Genomic DNA, 20522 nt, shown 5'->3' with positions numbered 1-20522 from the left:
TCCTCTAGAGCAATGATGTTTTGGGGCTGTCGCTGGGCAACATGGATTTTTAATTCCCTTTAAAGATTTTCTATGGGGTTAACATCTGGAGACTGGCTAGGCCACTCCAGGACCTTGCAATGCTTCTGACGAAGCCACTCCCTCGTTGCCCGGGCGGTGTGTTTGGGATCATTGTCATCCTGAAAGACCCAGCCACGTTTCATCTTCAATGCCCTTGCTAATGGAAAGAGGTTTTCACTCAAAATCTCACGATACATGGCCTCATACATTCGTTCCTCTACACGGATCAGTTGTCCTGGTCCCTTTGCAGAAAAACAGCCCCAAAGCATGATGTTTCCACCCCCATGCTTCACAGTAGGTATGGTGTTCTTTAGACGCAACTCAGCATTCTTTCTCCTCCAAACACAAGTTGAGTTTTTAGCAAAAAGTTCTATTTTGGTTTCATCTGACCATATGACATTCTCCCAATCCTCTTCTGGATCATCCAAATGCTCTCTAGCAAACTTCAGACGGGTCCGGACACGTCTGGCACTGCAGGATTTGAGTCCCTGGCAGCGTAGTGTGTTACTGATGGTAGCCTTTGTTACTTTGGTCCCAGCTCTCTGCAGGTCCTTCACTAGGTCTGGGATTTTTGCTCACCGTTCTTGTGATCATTTTGACCCCACGGGGTGAGATCTTGCATGTAGCCCTAGATCGAGGGAGATTATCAGTAGTCTTGTATGTCTTCCATTTTCTAATAATCCCACAGTTGATTTCTTCACACCAAGCTGCTTACCTATTGCAGATTGTCTTCCCAGCCTGGTGCAGGTCTACAATTTTATTTCTGGTTTCCTTTGACAGCTCTTTGGTCTTGGCCATAGTGGAGTTTGGAGTAATATTTGTGTAATTTGTTTACATTTTTCTTGTGCTGTGTTATTGTGCAGCAAAAATGTACTAACAATTAAATAAAAGTAAAAAATTGTTTGCATTAGTTTGCATGCATGGGAATGTTTAAATAATTGTTTTTTTTAAAAAAACTTGAATGTCATTCTTTTATTACACATTACATTTATATAGCGCTTTTCTGCAGCACTCAAAGCGCTTTACATATGAAAGGGGGGGGGGATTCTCCTCAACCACCACCAAATATTTTGCACCATTTCCCCCCGGAGAAGATGAAGTGACAGTTGATGACACCAATTCACTAATATTTACTCATTCCAAACCTACATTACATGATATACTCTCCCAAGACCCCATTTAAAGATTCACAGCTAAAAATACAACCTGAAGGTTAAAATGAGTGCACTGGTCTAAAAGACCTGCATCACATCATCTACAGAATTACAAGTAAACAGATACATAGAAAAACGAAGAAGCAAATTTTATTTAAAAAAAAAAAAAACCTTTATTGTTTTTAAGGAAGGACTTACAACAAACATGCGTCTTACCACAACAGAAATGAAAAAGATATTGCACTGGTTTAACTAAGTTTTTTTTCTTTATTTCAAATCCCATCTCTGTTCGTTCATTACTGTACAACCTGTCTTGTGTGAAAATGGAAATATAGCCCACAGAGAACACATGCCATCATCTCCATGTACTGGGGAAAATCCCACAGGAAAGTGGTGCAGCACCGATTCTGTCCAGCTGCTATTTCACATACTTCTTGTAGGCAGGGTGACTGTCATGGCAGTCTCGTTATTTAATGGTGCTTTAGTGGTTTCGGTTTACAGACAGAAGGTGAGAAGGGCTGGCTGTAATATCACACGCCCACAGTGTGTTTGTGTGATGCCATATGGCTGCAAGACTTATTAGCGAGCAACTCCACAGGATTCTGGCACATTAACTAAATCTGAACATATAGCAGAACTATCCGTGTGTGTGCGTGTGTGTGTGTGTGAGTGTGAAAGAGTACAATAACATACCACAGTTAGTCTCAAAAGTCAAAGTTTGCTCCAAATGATTACAGATTTAATCTTACTGGCTATTATGCTATAATAAGATTACAATACCAAGGAATTAAGTTAAACCATGAGATGTGGACTGTAATGGATATTAATGTAGAGAACATTCATTAGTTCCAACTTACAACACACCTGCTTGAACCTCCTGGTGGAGAAACTGAGCTTAACCAGATGGTTTTTCCCCGTCATGAAGATTGTATGTGCGGTTGGTCATGATACATAATTCTGATTTAAATGAGAATGATGGCACACACCAAAAAATTAGTAAAAAGCTGATTTTCTATATACGATATATAACTTTAAATGAATGATTTCTAATGAAATAATTAGCTGTTTATAAGCATTATATTGGATTAGTGTCATTTTGGAGAAATGAAAACGATGATATACAGCAGATTCATTGTAATACTATTACAGTCCAAACCTTATGGTTAAAATAAGCCACTAACACTTTTTTATTAAGCTCTACCCACCTCTACTCTCTATCCTCCACCTTAGACTCAGTCCTAACAAAGAGGTAAAAGGTTTACGTCAGATCTCTTCTGCATGGAACGGATTGCCGCAGCTTAACGTTTGTTCCTGTGAATCAAGCTGTAAATTCGAGTGAAAGCTTCTTAGATGCAATAACAGCAAAACGGCAATAAGACACGAAATGTAAAACACATGCAGAAACTGCGGAGCCTGAAACGAAGCTTCTGGCTTAAAGGGCCGTCAAGAGCTTTTCATTTCACACTGATGAAACGTAGCAAAGACCTTTTTGTGACTAAATCTCTCCTTATTAAAAAGAAAAAAACTTTTTTAAAGATTGTAAGACTTAGGACTGATCTTTCTTAATCCGATTCGCAGCCAAATGATATTCATGAATTTCTGCTATTAATAAAAAATTGATTAAACTGGATCGATTATTATTCTCTAAATGCCGACAAGAGTAGGCTTAAAAACCCTAAAAACAGGAGAGTGCAATTAAACATCCACAGGCATCTGATTCACTCGAATTGGTGTAAACACATAAATGACGCCACATTTCATGAAGGGTAACAAGGAGATAAATGATTGGTCAAACCCCTTAAGACCCCCAACAAGCCCTGGTATCTGATTGGACTGTATTTTATTAGTTTTCAGTTTCACAAAGTAAAAAGGGATTGTGCAAATACATCCTTGCCCACTAGCAATACATGTCTAGATCAGACGCAGCTGAAATGGCAAAGACAGAATCTAGTCTAAGATACACTCCCAATACACTCGGATATAAAAACCGACATAGAGCTTTTAATATTCATTTATAGATGCGCACCCACACCCACACCCACACCCACACACACACCCACTCGCTCAATTATTAACAAGCCTATACAAGTTCTCGGACTTTGAAAAATTAGTGGCAAATACACACAGAACACAGCAAGTTGGTCCGGTTCCTAAAAATTAAAAACATTTTACTTGCTATTGTTAATAATTATTAAAAAAAAAAAAAAAAAAAAGAGAGCAGGGGCTAGAAATAAAAACAATAAAACCCTTCCAATTTGGAGCACTTTTTTTCTGGGGATATAAATACAGACATTAAAATCAGACGATGCTGTTTTTACACAAATATCTTAGACTTCAAGCAAGTACATGTGGCCAAATGTTTAACCATCACTAATAACACATGCAACCTGGTGAAATAGTTACGTTTCTACAGATATGTATGAACAGCTACAGCTAAACAACTTGAAAACCCTAGGAAAAAACGACAGATGTGAGCTAATCGAACCTTTCGGTCTTACCTGGGAAACCCGATCGAAATAATAATATTGGCTATTTTGTGGAAATAAAGAACACAATAAAACTTAATTACTTTGAGAACAACTGAGAAGTGTGTGATGGACTAAATCAGACAGATATAGCCACCCTAATGCAGGATTCTAGCATGTTTATAGAAATTGCTAAGCATACGCTGATTTTATTGCTGAGATACATCTTACCTCCATTAATGTATGGCAAACAAACTTAGGACTTTTAAGTTTATATTAAGGCACCACTAGATCTAAAACTGTAAATAAATTGAGAAACTGGAATTCAAGTGAATACAGAGGATGCTTAAAAAAATTTCTAGTTTATTTCTAGCCCCATATGTTCTTTTTTTTCCTAAACTTATTAAAACAATGCTGCGAAAAAGTGATAAAGGGGAAAATCAAAGCAATCCAAAGCCCTCAATACAGAGCAATTCACCCTAAAGCTGGGGAGCTCCTTTGCTTGTATTTTCTTCTTTCACTTTTTTTTCATCTCATGGTTAGTGAAGTAGATTTGTATTTTTTAACATGCATGCCAGGTGTGATGTAATTTTTTTTTTCTGTGCAAGGCTGCTATGTCTTCTTGCTGGATTTGTCTTGCTGTGTGAAGGAACTGGGTTTGGCCTGGCTCTGGGAATGTGTTTCAGTGCTGGGCCTCTGGGAGGCGCTGCTCCTTGGAGTTCCTGGCCCCTCTTGGGGCTCTGGGCCAGATGCGCAGTCTTTTGGAGTGGAAGGCCTCTTTGATGCTCCAGCTGTTTCCTGGAGCCTCTGTGAAGTCGAGGGTAACTCAGATGTGGCAGGGGACTGAAGAGTGTTTGATTCTGACTGTCGCCCGGTTTGGGGGACAGAAGCAACCGATGGAAATGTCTTTTCAGGAGAGTAAGAACTGTTCAAATGTGGATCTTTGCTTTTTGGGTGCACTATGTCTGCCTGAGGTTTGGCCTCCTTGCTTCGCTCAGTAGCTTCTTTGGTCCCTGGGATGTTGAGCTTTACAGGCCCTAGCACACTCTTGGCCACGGTGGCCAGCTGGGAAACCACTTTATCCACTCCACTTTCAGCTGCTGTGGAGGAGGATGCTGAAGCGGCGGCAGCAGCTGCTGCTTGTCTCCTGTTGTCCGCCTCCTTCATCTCCTTGGTGATACTTCCAGTTGGTGGAGTAGGGGTTTGGGGTTCCCGGGTTATGATGCGGACCATGCTGGGCTCTGGCTTGCTGCTCACTTTGGCAGTCCTACGGTCTGAAGAGGGTGCTAAGGGTTTGAGGAAAGGGTCCTTGCTGACAGAGGTGAATGCACTACCAGGTGTAGAAAAAGTGCTGGTCAGAGAGCTGGGTTGAGGCCCGGGTGTTTTACTGCTGGACACAGAATCCTGAAACGTTCCCTGTCTCTCGCTGGAATTTTCTGGTAGTGCTGAGGTAGAAGCCACGGCGGGAGTAGATATCAGGGTCTGGGTGGGTTTTTGCTCAGACAATAATGAAGATTGGGCCTGTGTCTGGTTTTGGGCCTGTAGACCTTGGCTGAGCTGAGAGGAGACGGACTGAGCTACTGTGCATGGGGTCAGAGATGGAGCATTTAAAGCAGCAGGTCCTGTCCTGATAGGTGGGGATCCAATAACACTTGTGGGTCGAAGCACATGACTGGGAGGGACAAAAGTTGTCCTGCGTCCATCCTGGCTGTCCTCTGAACCCTCATCTGTTTCATCCTCTGAGGAATCCACTTCATGGATGGCATCCTGCTTCTGCAGAGACTCTCTGCGTTCGGCACGGTCCTGCCGGATAGCTGATAGCTTGTCCTTCAGCTTGCTCTTACCAGGCACCAGCCCTAACGATCCAGTGGCAGAGTCGGGGCCTTCCTGCCGACCTAGTTTACGAGCTAAAGGCTTCTGCAGAGTGCCCTTTTCTGCTGGGGACACCCTCCCACCCAAAATAGTCTCGCTAGCACACTCCTGCAAGCTCTGCAAACTTGGCTCGCGCTGAAGCATCTCCTTCTTAAAATCTGTATGTGAGATTTCCAGACTGTGTTTGCGCCCAGCACCGACTGGCAGCTTCTTATCCGCAGCAGACGAAGGCGAGGGAGATGAGGAGGACGATGAGAGCGAGGCTGCTAGTTTCTCAGCTGACTGCACACGTTTTAGGAGTGGGGAGCGCGGTGGGTCTGCGCTCTTCGGACGAGCAATCTGGCGCACTAATGGAGGAGAAGAGTGCAATTTGACAGGGAAGGACTGACAAATGGAGGAACTTAGGAGTGCGTGGCTGGGCAATGGAGAAGGGGAACGCTGGGGAGAGGTGCTCTGGGGAGTTGGGGAGGGAGTACGGGCCAGCGGCGACAGTGGAATGTTACCAGCAGACTTGCGCCGAGGGGAACGGTACTGGCGCTGCAGCTTTGGGGCTAGGCCGTGCAGGGAACTGGGGCGGATCTGACCGGAACTGGCAGGAGAGTTTGGCACGCTGGAGCTGGGAGAGCTGCTCTGAGATGAATTTCCACCCACTGCAAAAACAGACAAAAAACACAAATTGTTTAAAAATTGTCATACAAAATAAACAGTAAATTAACAGTAAAGATGCACTATATTGCCAAAAGTTTGCGGACACCTGCTCATAAGTATTCTATGTGCTTTTTGAGCATCACATTTCACATTTAGTCCACCCTTCTGTTTCACTAGATTTTGGATTGTACATGTGTCGATTGTGCTTTGTGCTCATTCAGACACAAGGGTGTTAGTGAAGTCAGGTACTGACTTTAGGGGCGATGAGGAGGCCTGGGGTGCACAGTCAGAGTTCCAATTTATCCCACAGGCGTTCAATAGGGTTGAGGTCAGAGCGCTAACGCAGAAGATCTTTCACTACAACCTATGCAAAGCATATCTTCATGGAGTTTGCTTTGTGCACAGGGGCATTGTCTTGCTGGAACAGGTTTGGGTCTCAAAGTTCAAATGAAAGAAACCATTTCATGCTACCGTATTCAAAGACCCTATACAGATGTGTGCCTCCGGTTTAGCGATTACAGTTTGAGAAAAAAATACATATGACTGGGAAATTCAGGTGTCCCAATACTTTTGTGCATATATTATATATAATATGAAGTGTGTTTTGAGTGTCTGGTGCAACCCTATTGTAGCTAATTGTTAACTTTAGAGCTGGAAACAATTATATAATACCACAACAAATGGCCCAACGCATTAGCAATAGAGACAGAAATTGCATAGAGACAGAAAGAACGTCATTAACAACTTGTTATTACACTGCTAACAGCTTAAAGAAGTCATTTTGTCAGTTCATGGCGTCATTAAGCACTAGAAACAAAAAAATGCTCAGATGTGAACAGTAACAGTATAGTGGAACTTGCTGAAAGCTTTACCAGAGTGAGCTGAATCTGGTGTGGACCGGTAGCCCTGCGTTGGAGAGCGAGGGGACATGTGTGTGGGAGATCCGGGCACGCTCTCACCCGATGACACCGAACGATTCAGAGATGACAAGCTGCGACTGGTGTGCAGGAGAGACGCTTGCTTAGCGATCTTCCGAAAGAGGGAGTTCCTTTTCTTACTGCAGGAAGGTCCACACATGCACAAATCTCACACATTTGCAAATCAATACAGATAAAGTGTTCAACTATTACAGACATAAATTTATGACCACCTGTCTAATATTGTGTCCACCTTTTGCTGCTAAAACAGTTCTGACCATTCGAGCATAAACAGCATCAACTTCTTCAGCTATTTGAGCTACAGGAGCTCACCACGTGCATTAATGAGCCTCGGCCGCTCATGACCCTGTCGCCGGTTCACCACTGTTCCTTTCTTGGACCGCTTTTGATAGCAACAAAGCGCTGCAGTTTTGGAGGTGCTCTGACCCAGTCGTCTAGCCGTCAGACTCTGGCCCTTACCCACCCACTAACAGGTGCCATGATGATGAGATAATCAGTGTTATTCGTAATGTTATAATGTTATGCCTGATTGGTGTAAATGTGATACTGATTTTATTGAACAGTTCAATAAACAAGAAGTAAATATTGAGAGTTGTTTTAGACACCACATTGCCTGTTTTTGCTCTATTTCGCCAAAAAAAAAAAAAAACAGCACCTTTTAACGTCTCTGAGCAACATGGCGGTGTTTGATTCCTGAATGATTTGGTTCAATTGCAATTAAAAAAAAAAAGTCACTTATTAAACAGTGACTTGCAGATTTAATTTCACATTAAAAGTATTTTCTCGTTTCTTTAAAATAACTTGAAATATTCTAATTCGATGTTTTATGTTGAAAATATCAAAATATTATTTATGCGTTTGAAACTGCAGGTTCATTACATGTCCCTCTGAGCTGCGTTAAACGTAAAAAACATCTAAAGGCCACTTTAGATGCAATGAAGTTTGTTGATACTGATTTCATTTGCTTGGTTATTGGTTATCATTGACTTATTAAATGTAAGAATCTGACTCAAATATTAATGCACAGTTTTAGTACAAAAAAACTAAACAAAACAAAAAAATAACTGTGAACTGACCACCACACAGAATATCAAGGATATCAAATATTAGAGAAGTCAGCAATCCACCGTGGTCTTTAGGGTACTAGCACAAAAAAAACTCTAATCTAATTATCGATAAAATCGCTATAATAATTAATATATAAAAATATCGAGATATAATTTTTTGTCAATATCGCATATCCCTATTACAGAAAATGAAATCAGTAAAATGAATATGAATGGACCTCACCTGTCCTGTCCGTCTCTTGTTTTGGTCTTTTTGTTGCGCCGAGCCATTTTCGACTTGCAGCTGCTTTTACGAGCTGGACCAACTTTAATGGATGTGTTCTCAAAAGGAGTAGCTGATATAGAAACCTTATTCCCACTCTGCATGAAATAACAGCTAGTTTTAGCCCAAACATGCTCAGGTTTGTTACTTGGCAAGAGCATATGTTTGTGTCTGTACCTACAGTACCTTGAGAATGAGCTCTACAACCTCTGTGTGAACAAGACCATGGACTGGTTCTCCATTAACGTGTGTGATGAGGTCTCCCTCTCTCAGACCTGCTTCATGAGCTGGTCCTCCCTCCTCCACATGCTGAATAAAAGTCCGCAGCAACACTTTAATTATACAGTTCTAACAGGATCCAAACATTTAAAAGGATCTCTATTAGGAGATACTCACCCAGACCATATGGTGTACAGTGTAGATGTCAGTGTCTCCCATGTATACACGGATGGCGCGCAGTGTGAAGCCGTACTTCTTGCCTGCTCGGTGGATAATGATGGCAGGTTTCACGCTGCAAACAGCCGGTGACAGATCCCTGCTGGGAGATGAGTCTCGAGACGACGGATTGGAGGACAGCGAGTGAGGAGACATGGGGCTGGCCAGGGGAGATGCTCCATGGTGCTCTGGAAGAATGTAAAGAAATTACATAATTACACATTGAAATAAGTAAAGTCTTCATTTTCAATTGCAAAACACAACAGATTTGAAACATTTTTTAAAAAAAATTTGCAAATATGTGGACTGATTTATTTCAACAAGAGATGTGAGTTTAAGGTTGGTCTAGTTTTAGGAATTAAAAAAATTTAAATAGAAGACATGAACATGCCTAAAAACATGATATAACGTCTGCTGAAATGATAAACCCCATACATCTAGTCAGTGTAACAAATTCACCATTTACATGGTGAGTCCACACAATAACAAAGTCCATTCCTCTGGTCATTTACATTTATAGCATTTGGCAGACGTCCTTATCCAGAGCGACTTTTGACATTTATTTAACTCAAACAACTAAGCAGCTATAGGGTTAAGGGCCTTGCTCAGGAGTAGGGTTGTAAAATTCAGGGAATTTTCAAGACTGGAAACTTTTCATGGAAATTAAGGGGAATATATGGGAATTAACAGTAATGAATGGGAGTTTACAAAATTGCAGGTTGGCCTATAACACTGAATCTTGCAGGATAATATTGGCTAAAACAACCAGATTTAATGCAATTTCAATTGAATTTCTACCCTGCACATTCATCAATCACATGCACTGTGCATTTCTCCATAACAACAAATCATTTCTTGAATCCTGCACACAAAATAATAATAAAAAAATCCATCTTAAAAAAAAGAGGAAAGTAGTTCCCATGGAAAGTTTCTGCCCCTTTGCCACGCTACACAGAAGCCTAGGAGTTGCTGTTACGGCTAGGATTTGAACTCATGACCTTCAGATCTAAAATCCAATGTCTCCCCCACTAAGCCACCACTTCCCCTTGGCCCCTGATGCACGTCCTCACCTGTAGGAATCATGAGCGACAGCGCAGTGGCCGAGGCGGATTTGATGACTTTGTTGAGGGGCCGTGATGTGTGTTTCTCCGTGTCTCCTGACAGCAGTCTATGGCGAGCTCGACGGACTGCCAAGTCGCTGATGGCTTTGGGACTGGAAATATCCGCTCCCTCGGTAGTGCTGCAGCGAGGAGACGCTCGATCCACGGACTCGCCACAACTGCCGGCTGCAAGCAAGCGCAAGACACAATACAGACGTTAAGTGTTAGTGACTCATAGTGAGTTTAAGTTTAGTGTGTAATGGATTGTAGAGACAACACTGACGTGTCAGCGTGCCACGAGTGGCTTGGCTGGAAGTGGAGCCTGGTGTGATGGGAGACTCGTCCAGTCTGAGCTCTCTCTCCACCGGGAGTTCGGGGATAGCAGAAGGGAGTTCTTCACTGCGCTGAGCCCTGATTGGAGTCTTCCTGGCGTTATCCTCCTCGGTGGAGATGGCAAACCGAGGCATTTCGATGATCGCAGAGCAGCAGCGACGGCGCACCGTTAGAGGGGGGCTGGAGTCGCTCTCGGTGTGTGAAGACTCGGACACCGACAGGCGTTTACGCAGGCTGAACATAAACACACATACCGTATATGTTACTACTTAAGTCTCAAATTGGATTACAAAAAAATGCTTTACGATTTGAAAACAATAACAAGCAATCTGTTTATACACAGTAGCACACAAGTATACACACGTGTAAAATCTGTAGCTAAAATAGGGGGAATATGTGAAGGATAAGGGGGTCATGCGGTCTTGCCCAACAATTCCTAAAAATCTGTGTTCATTAGATTTCACAGCCCTTTTTGAATCTCTGGGTTTACAGCTTGCAGGTGCAAGGTTTCTGTTTGAAAACACTTTGTTGACTAAAAACTAATACTTAACATAATCGCAACATAACATTGTTCCCATTTGTGATTTTTTTTTTAGCTAAATTGCTATAATGAAAATGCACTGCTACATGAGTACAGCAATAAGATAAAAAGTTGATTCCTTACATTTCAGGCGATCCGACCATCCAGCTACGGTCCCGAGACTTAAGGCTGCTGAGACTATCGAGCCGCTCAGCTCCCTCCTCACTGAGACTGCGCTTGGTGGGTGGAGGAGTTCGTTTCTCCTCGTGTAGGGACAGACGCTCCATACTGCTGTACACCTGATCAATACACATGCAAAGAGTGTATACCAGGTCCCATTTAACATGTATTCATACAGAGAACTGTGTCTTATAGCTATATAGCGTTAAAGAGATGTGTATAACACAGAGGTGGACAATAACAATGCAAATGTCCAAGTCAAATATCTAACTTTTTACTCAACTACGGTTTGCAAAATCAGTCGTTCCTTTTTATTTGAGTGGATAAAAAAAGTTTGCTTTGATTGGCGCTTGGTGGTATCTATCTATTTATCACAGACATACAGTTCAGCATCAGTTCAACAGCAAGCAGAACATTTACAGAGTATTAAATGATGGAGGAAACTCCTGACTCGAATTTGTTACAACACCTGTGGACTTAATTGTGCGATTTCTTTTTTTTTTTTTTTGCTTGGGCTTAATATCATTCTATTAATAGATTAGTGTGCTAAAAGTAAAATTATAGTCTTTTTTCACATTAACTGAGTTGATTGAGCAGAAGTCTTGAGACAAAAATGATAATAGGAACATTACAGCCATAATAAATCATAGTACTTAGTCAGATACTTAAGTACATTTGAAGGAAAAAAAAGAAAGGAAAAGAAAAAGAAAACCAGGACTAACATACATAGTGGTTTATGTGATTAACCAGCATTTAGGTGTGCAAGTGCATTCTATACCTTGTTAAATCGTGGTGAGCAAGAGGAAAACTGACGAATCTCCACATGTTCATCATCATTTGTATCCTCCTCTTCCTCAGAGTCCACATGGTGATACCTGTCTGTGCGAGCTAAGGGGGAGAAAAAGGAAGACTGTATTTATAAACAAAAAAAAAAAGGTCTCTGGCTGTGCATGAGTGAGACTGACAGATAAAAGTAGAGTACACTTCGTCTGACTCCTGGAGAGGAAAAGAAAAGTGGTTTGTTTGGAGTCTTACTGTCAAAGTAGCTGGTATCCTCCTCAGACTCAAGCTGAGGGATAAACTCAGCTTTCTGCCTCAGGAGACTGTTCCAGTCCAGATCAATAAAGAACCTGTGCTGCTTCACCTCAAATGCACTTCCTAAACAAACAGGTAGAGAGTAAACCCGATCTTTAAAAAAAAATTGAATATCAGAATATCAAAACAAAACCATGGACAAGTAATTCAAGAGATAGAAGAAAAAAGTTTTTCAGCCCCTGCATGTGTTAGGTATGAGTTCATACCGGTTCCAAGACGCTTCAGTGGGTTTTGTCTGAGGAGTTTAGAAATGAGATCTTGAGCATCTGTAGGAAGAGCTTCATCCCCCTCAGGCCAAATGATCTCATCTGCAGCAAAAAGCAAACAGACAACTCATTAATCACCTGTTTGATCAGTATGGAGTAGAATTGGGAAGCAGAATTGTCATTGGGACTATTCTGCTCCAACCGTCCTCCCTAATACCTTCTCAGATTGTCCACACAGCCCTAGTCACTGTCCCTTCCCCATTTCATTATGCTCACCACCATTTCTACAGTAGCTCATCCCAATCTCAGTACTGCAGGATTATCTCTGTCCCTATGTCACGGTCATATGGTCCAACATCCCTTTCACATCGTCTCCACTCGCTCTAATTACTTAAAGATATGTCTTCTATCAGTGTATGATTTAAAATACTGCTCATGAATGTGATCATAAAGTTTCTACTCAATACCTGATCATAGTAGCAGGTAATGTCATCTCTTAAATTTTTTTTTTTTTTTTTTTTTGTCTCTTTTTGTTTGTTTCTTCAAATGATCCAGGTTCTAATGTCATCATAATCTTTGCCTCTTACAATACATGTATACACATCACATATTTTTGTGAATTTTAAAGGCAGGATATAAAATGTGTAGTATTGTTACTCATAACCATGCCCTCTGGTGTTTGACATTTCTCACTCTCTGGCGTTTATAAAGTTTTCATGATTTATAATCACACTATTGGTGCCTCCCAAATGAGAGTGGGTTCCCTTTTGAGTCTGGTTTTTCTCAAGGTTTTTCCCTCATACCATATAATAAAGATTTTCCTTGCAACAGTTGCCCTCTGGTTTGCCCATTGGGGACCAATATAAATAAAAGGGAATTATGTGTATGTTTTGTTCTATAATTCTTACATTCTTTGAAGCTGCTTTGAGACAATGTCCATTGTGAAAAGCGCAATAGAGATAAGCTTGAATTAAATATTGCAATGGAAATATGTTTAAAATTCCTCCATGCTATCCATATGTACACAAGCAACTTGACTGGACATTATTCAAAATAGAATAATTCTTTTAAATGTTCGAAAAGGAAGTGTGTAATATTTCTACATTTATTAGTCTAATAATAATTGTGCCACTCACCGCTGATGACTTGTCCAAACAGTTCCTCGGGGGTGTCTCCAAAGAAAGGAGCACAGCCCACCAAAAACTCATACAGGATGACTCCCATGGCCCACCAGTCCACTGGTTTCCCATAACCCTGTCCGAGTATCACCTCCGGGGCGATATATTCAGGTGTACCACACACCTAGCAGGCAAACATTAAACAGAGTCGATAAGCGAATGGCCATGTGAAAGAAAGGAATGGAAACTCACAGAGATATAAAATGTCTTTACCTGTTTATCTAAAAACTCACGGGTGTCTTTCTCAATGTGGCCCTCGTACAGGTTAGTAGTGAGACTCATGAGGCCGATCTTTGACAGGCCAAAGTCTGTGAGTTTGATGTGTCCCATTGAAGTGATCAGAAGACTAAAATACAAAAACAACAACAATGATAATAATACAGGTTGTAAATAAAAACAAAAGTGCACTTCCTCAGAAAACATATAGGGGGAAATGATAAAGCTTAGCAAATTACTGTCTGCTAATGTTCGTCTATACTATAAATGTTCGCCTGACTAATTGTGTCCATCTCTCTGTGTGCATCAGTCTGTGTGAGTTGCAGTCTCTATGCACGTGTCAATCTCTGTATGTTTGTATGTGTGTGCCACAGCCTCAACCTGCATTACAGTCTATGTGCCTGTCAATTTCTGTTTCCATGTCTGAGTGTGTGTAGGTGAAAGGGTATGTGTGTGTTTTTGTGTGTGTGTATGTGTGTGTGTTGAGCTTACTTGTCAGGTTTCAGGTCACGGTGTACAATGCCATAGTTGTGTAGGTATTCCAGTGCAAGTACAGTTTCAGCAAAGTACATGCGTGCCATATCCACAGGAAGAGCACCGATGTGCTTCAGTAGTGTGGCACAGTCTCCACCTGAGAACAATCACAATCAGGCATCAGTACAACTTCAATCAGTACCAATGTGTACAGCTGACATTCAGTGGTGAACAAGTTCACTGGAACTCATTATTTATTGACCGCTCCAATGTTCTAAATTAACGAGATTGAAAGCAACTAATGAGAATCGAAGTACAATGAGCTACGGATATACACTACATGGACAAGAGTTTGTGGACACCTGCTCATAAGTATGATATGTACTTTCTAAGCATCGAATTGCACATTTAGTCCCAATTTACTCCTATAATTCCCTCCACTCTTCTAGGAAGATGTTCCACTAGATTTTGGAATGTGCCTCGTGGACATTTGTTTTCATTATCCACAAGAGTGTTAGTAAAGTCTGGCACTGATGTAGATGAGGTGAGGAGGCCTTGGATGCAGTCGGTGTTTAAATTTCATCCCTCGAGAGCCATGTATTCAAACCATGTAACGCAAATCTTCTTGGAGCTGGCTTTGTGCACAGGAACAAAGCCATGCTGGAACAGGTTTGGGTTTCCGAGTTCAAGTGAACGCAAAATTGTATTATATAGCGCATCCAAAGACGTCCTGTACGATCGTGCGCCTTCAGCTTTGTGGTGACAGTTTGGAGAAGAAACACATATGGCAGAAAAACTCGGGTGTCCCAATACTTTTGTCCATATAGTGTACATTAATACAGAATAATAAGTGAGAAATGATCTGTATGTAAATAAAAAAATGTTTCCGATATCAAGGGACATAGTTTACACTAGCTGAAATACTGAAAAAAATTGATCACATAATTGATCGAGTGTATGAATGTCAAATGTTTGCTTTTTTTTTTTTTTTTTTTGCTTATAATTGAAAGTGATATCAAATTAAATCTGAGACATTGATTCTCACAAAATATATAAATATTGCACTCGCAAATATATCTATATGGATCGGTATGTAGTAGCAGGTTATGTTTGCTTTTATGTTGGTCTAAAACAGAAGTCCCCTGATACTTAAGACAATGTATAAAAATGGTGATGCTAGACATGGAATGTCTGTAACATAAATGCCAGATTTAAGCATTCCTTTTTGTCTCTTGCGCTGATAATAGTGAATCTCACCCTCCACATACTCCATGACCATGCAGAGGTGTCTGCGTGTTTCGAAGGAACAGAAAAAGCTGACAACAAATGGGTTTTCGGCAAAAGTGAGAATGTCCCTCTCCACAAACGCCTGCTGGACCTGGTTCCTCAGAATCAAGTTCTGCTTGTTGATCTTTTTCATGGCAAAACGCTGACGTGTCTCCTTGTGCCTCACCAAAAACACGGCCCTGCAAGAAATACATACAATTAAGTAAAAGTCCTTTAGAACATTTATGAGCATTATATATATATTTAATATATTAAAGTGCTGCTTTTCATACCCATAAGCTCCATTACTGATTAGTTTGATGGTCTCAAAATCCTCTTCTCTTGGTGGTTTATGTTTAGGCTGCGGTTGAGGTGGTTGTATCGTAGCTGCACCTCGACTCTGAAGGCAAACAATTACAGGCCACCTGAGTATCAGACCTATAAACTGAAACTCTTCAATTCCTACCCTTCATAGTCATAGAGGAAGACTTACCTCAGAGGAGGCAGCACAAGAGTCAGTCTCTGTTGGTTCTGAGGTTCCACTGTTATAACTGGTCAGCTGGGCCATTTCTAAACAGAGAACATGTAATAATGCGGTGATGCTGAAACCCTGAAACAACTTCTCACTCTGAACTAACATTCAAGAAAACCAGACGAGGTAGTGTGATCTTAATATAACACCTAAGGCTACATAGCATTCTAATACTGCCTTAGGCTGTGTTTGTTCTATGTATTTTTGTGTGCATGTAAATATTAGTTCAAGTGTGAACAAGACACCGAATGTCCCATTAATGAATTAATTTGTACACTGTAACTACGAAACACAGATACTGAAAAAAACAGATTTGATGCGGTTTAAAGATCATTAAATGTAAACCTTTAAAATTGGTTCTACCTTCCAGTGGGTCTCTAGTGAGGCCCAGCTGACTGATGATGTAACGGGGGATGTCCGTTTTGATTCCCTGGCCTTCTTTCGCATGACCTTCTGCAGCTTCCAGCAGGTGATAGAACTCCTCAGGGTCAAATTCCTATAAACACACACACACCGAAGGGAGTAAGAAAGAAAGTGGACGCATTTCTAACAAAGAGTAAAGCACAGAGTGGCATTCAGGTCTAATCAGCCAATTCTGAGTGTGGAAATTTCTTTGTTGAAGTGTGAAAAACCACACTGTCGAGATTTCAAACATCAAATATAAATGTCCGTCTATCTATTAATACATAATTAATAACGACCATGTTAAATTGATAACTATTCCACTTTTTTTGTACCCTTACCGTGGAGAAAAGTACTGTATCTTATCATCAGTAGGCTACATGAGGAACACCGCTTTAAGAGTCAGTGTGTTGAATCACTCAGCATTTGCACACGAGCAACGCAAAAAATCTAAGATATTACATTATTTTCATACATTTATATTTTCCAAGAGATTTGATTAATTACACTAGTTACAGCTAGGGTTGCAAAGGAGTGGAAAATTGTCTGGTAAATTGCCGGAAAACTTTACGGAAACTTCATCTGGGGAATTTTGGAAATATTCCAAAAGTTGGAAATTTACTAGGAATTTATGGAAATTAATTGGAATATTTGGCAAATTGATATAAACTGTATCTCAAACGACCATAAATATAAACATTTGGTTTGGTCATAAGATGACAAAAATGCAAACTATAGATTATTCTTTTTTTTATGATATATTTTAACTTTGATTTAATTGTTAGTATAAGTTTGTTGCACAGTAGCTCACACACAGTGTGAGGAAATTGAACTGAACATAAATGTTTCATTTATGTCATTTATGTGAATACTTACCAAGATGGGCATTTTGTGACATTGTTTTGTGTTCAAGATTCAAGAAAAGATCTGCGTTATGTTATGGAGTAATGTCTGTAAGTAAAGTAAGTATCTGTAGGGGGTGTGACCTGAGTGGCCCTGCCAGAAGTGTGCTGTGTGCTTGTGATTGGGTCTGAAATTGCATTTTATCTGGGTGTTTTAACCAACATTTGCCTGCATGATTTTTGTTTTCCAATTACATTTACATTCCCTGTTATAAGCTAACCTGCAATTTTGTGAAATCCCAGTTTATTCCCATTAACTTCCATAGAAAGTTCCCAGTCAAGCCTAGTTACAGCTGTATGAAGTTCCATATCTGATCACTTAATACATATACGAGCACAGGGCTGACAGTCTGTGCGTTTGTTGCACTAGAACAACCGTACATTTGAAAATAAGTGTAAAATTGAAGCAATGCATACACATGGACATAAACTTAGAAATAAGCTTTTATAGTTTATGAGTGACTGTCTGTACACGATCATTACACACCCACAAGGAGAAAATGTTCTGGCAAATTAGCCAATGCCAAATCATGGGTCGTTTAGGATTGATGGATTATTCTGGGCTCGCGGTGCATTTTGTGGATTCGTTTGCTTCATAGCTACTGAAACGGTGCTTAGCATGCAGACTAAGAAAATCAGCAAGATTAATAAAAAAAAGACTGAACAGAGCATTTACCAGACACTCCAGCAGCCGAGCAGGCCGAGCAATGATGATCATCAGCCTCTTAATGAGCTGGGTGACGAAGGTCACCTCCACGCTCTCAGAACGCTCATGAGCCTGAAAAAAAAAAAATACATTTAGTTTTATAATTTCCTTTAATTTGCATTGGAAGGAACAGAATTGATAAACACGTTTTATAGATTTTTCTAATCTCTCAGCACATGAATAAATCCTTTCTGAATTGAATACGCTGACTAGAAATGTTCAGAAATGCGCTTCTGGAATAGGTAGGATCAGTGTGAAATGTGCGGTTGTGAAGAATGAGGGGATGTGGAGTGATCGAAAAGGAAATAGTGAGTTGATGAAATGGCACAGGGGGATATGTAATAGAGTCTGGGTGGTTAATAAACACTGGATGGACTTGGGCTAATAGAGCTGTCTAGCACAGACAACACTCTTCCCTCGAGGGGATTTCTAATCATCCCCTGAATAATTTATACAGGTAATGAAACCTGCATTGAAATGCACGGCCACTGAATGGTTTAACCAATAGATATTCCAGACGGAGTTCACCGCCGCACACAGGAACCTCCAGGGAATGAAGAAAAAAAAAAGAGGGAGAGAAAAGAGAGATTTAAAAAACTAGCGATCTGCCCTGGGGGGGGTTTGAGGTCAGTAGCACATTCTCAGGATGCATCATATAGTGACAGGACGGTAGAACAACTAGATTGGTTTCTGTGTTTTCTAATGCGGACGCTGTTGGAAACTGAACTATAGCGATTGGTCATTAGAAAGAGATAGCTTCAGTCTTGGGTCATCCTCTGACCTTTAGTAACGCCAGAATGAAAAACGAGACAATGGAAAAAATCCTAGACATCGATTCGGTTGCATTAATGCCACCTACAACTAAAAGACCGACACTTCAACACAACATAACAAAATCCTCTAAACAAAATCGTACTATAGGATGCAAAAAAGGTCAATCCTCAGAACTAAAGCACCAGCCTCTGAGAGCAGAGACGCCAAAATCGAGAGCAGAAAAAAAATCCATGTAGACACAACATCAGTACCAAACTCATCTGTAAGGTCCGTGTGGTACTGAAGTATTTCCCATACCCTCTGCTCCAAAATGCGCCGCAGAAGCTCCTCTTCCTCGAGTCTCCTCTGCCACGAAACGCGTGCCATCCTCGCACCGAGAATGAGCTTGGGCTTGTACACACCTGCTCGATTTCCACGCCAGTCTATCCCACCTGTCACTCTTGCTCACCCCAACCCGATCAAGCCAATTAGCCTGGGCTGGATGATGTCATCCTTACTCGCCTGCATCCTATGGGTATGAACGTGTGTGCTAGCATTCCACTGCATCGAGATCAGTGCAACGCTGACGCGTTGGTCAGAAACGGCCAACCAAAAGAGAGCATGGTCTGGCCAGATCTCTCCTCCTTCTCCTCCTATCTCTATTAGCCTCTCTCTGTGTTTTTTTTTATTCCTGTACCCCTCCTTTCGATTGTTTAGGAGAGTCATCAGTCACCAGCGCTGGTTACTGAGGTGTGAAATTAAAATCAGGAGGTGCTTCCCCCATTCCCAAACATACACACCGTATATATACAGACAATGACACACACACACACACACACACACACACACACAATGTGCATCTCAATAGGACCACAGGGAGCGATAAAGCTAGTTAAAGCCCCTATGATTCCATCACTGAGATAATCAAGGCATCAGCAGCATGTCACATGACAGACGTATGACAGGATCCAAATGTCAATGGTGACATCACTATACATTCATGAAAACTGAAGGTTGACAAAAAATTACATTATGTGGACAAAAGTTTGTGGACACCCGCCCGTAAGATTCATATGTGCTTTTTGAACATCACATTCAACATTTTCTGTTATGGGAATGTCCACTTTTCTGGGAAGATGTTACACTAGATTTTGGAGTGTGCCTGTGGAGATTAGTGCTCATTCAGCCACAGAGGGTGTTCGTAAATTCAGGTACTGATGAAGGATAAGGAGTGCAGTCAGCGTTCCACTTCAGCCAAAAGGAGTTCAGGAGGGTTGAGGTCAGAGCTCTACAGCAGGAGACCTTTCACTTCAAACTATATCTTCATGGAGCTTGCATTGTCATACTGGTTTGGGAACAGGTTTGGGTCTTCGATTTCAAAGCAAAGTCAGGTGTCCCTAAACTTTTGTCCATATAGTGTACGATAAGTAAAACCATGCCTCAGATCCATCGATACTCACATCCTGCAGCAGTTTCTCCAGGTTCTCCTGCAGCTCATAGAAGTAGCGAGAGGTAATGAGGCCCTCGCGTGATTTCTCCAGGCAGTCTCGAGACAGCTCGATCACCTGGTGATGGATGAAGCTCAGGATACCGTCAGCCAGTTGCATGACCTTCTCTGGAGCTGAGGAGGACAGGAACTCGGCCAGTCGCACCTCCATCTGAGCCGTGGCCTGTGGAAATAGGAGAAACACTCAGATTACTTACTACTGAAGGTAGACAGGTATTTAGATAGGAATGATGCGGCCTGTACTAGGTACT

General features: G+C 41.3%; 1 protein-coding gene across 8 annotated transcripts in view; it reads right to left on the bottom strand.

The window, feature by feature from the left end:
- Positions 1 to 3037: 3037 nt before the first annotated feature.
- The window catches only part of mast2 (microtubule associated serine/threonine kinase 2), a 136220-nt gene continuing 118735 nt past the window's right edge, over positions 3038 to 20522 (bottom strand). For all 8 annotated transcript variants that reach the window (XM_046856234.1, XM_046856388.1, XM_046856307.1 and 5 more), the window contains 20 exons: positions 20225 to 20434; positions 17982 to 18083; positions 16365 to 16497; positions 15963 to 16039; positions 15763 to 15869; positions 15461 to 15669; positions 14222 to 14360; positions 13727 to 13859; positions 13472 to 13637; positions 12336 to 12437; positions 12070 to 12192; positions 11813 to 11922; positions 10999 to 11153; positions 10285 to 10568; positions 9972 to 10187; positions 8863 to 9089; positions 8653 to 8775; positions 8428 to 8564; positions 7072 to 7256; positions 3038 to 6201 (listed from right to left, as the gene is read on the bottom strand). In XM_046856234.1, the coding sequence (XP_046712190.1) occupies positions 4292 to 6201; positions 7072 to 7256; positions 8428 to 8564; positions 8653 to 8775; positions 8863 to 9089; positions 9972 to 10187; positions 10285 to 10568; positions 10999 to 11153; positions 11813 to 11922; positions 12070 to 12192; positions 12336 to 12437; positions 13472 to 13637; positions 13727 to 13859; positions 14222 to 14360; positions 15461 to 15669; positions 15763 to 15869; positions 15963 to 16039; positions 16365 to 16497; positions 17982 to 18083; positions 20225 to 20434 (4848 nt within the window). In that variant the 3' untranslated portion in view covers positions 3038 to 4291. The remainder of the gene's footprint in view (positions 6202 to 7071; positions 7257 to 8427; positions 8565 to 8652; positions 8776 to 8862; positions 9090 to 9971; positions 10188 to 10284; positions 10569 to 10998; positions 11154 to 11812; positions 11923 to 12069; positions 12193 to 12335; positions 12438 to 13471; positions 13638 to 13726; positions 13860 to 14221; positions 14361 to 15460; positions 15670 to 15762; positions 15870 to 15962; positions 16040 to 16364; positions 16498 to 17981; positions 18084 to 20224; positions 20435 to 20522) is intronic.

Source organism: Silurus meridionalis, chromosome 1 (genome assembly GCF_014805685.1).
Source record: "Silurus meridionalis isolate SWU-2019-XX chromosome 1, ASM1480568v1, whole genome shotgun sequence".
Taxonomy (NCBI): domain Eukaryota; kingdom Metazoa; phylum Chordata; class Actinopteri; order Siluriformes; family Siluridae; genus Silurus; species Silurus meridionalis.
Note: the sequence above shows the minus strand (reverse complement) of the source record. Positions and strands in the feature narration are given on the sequence as shown.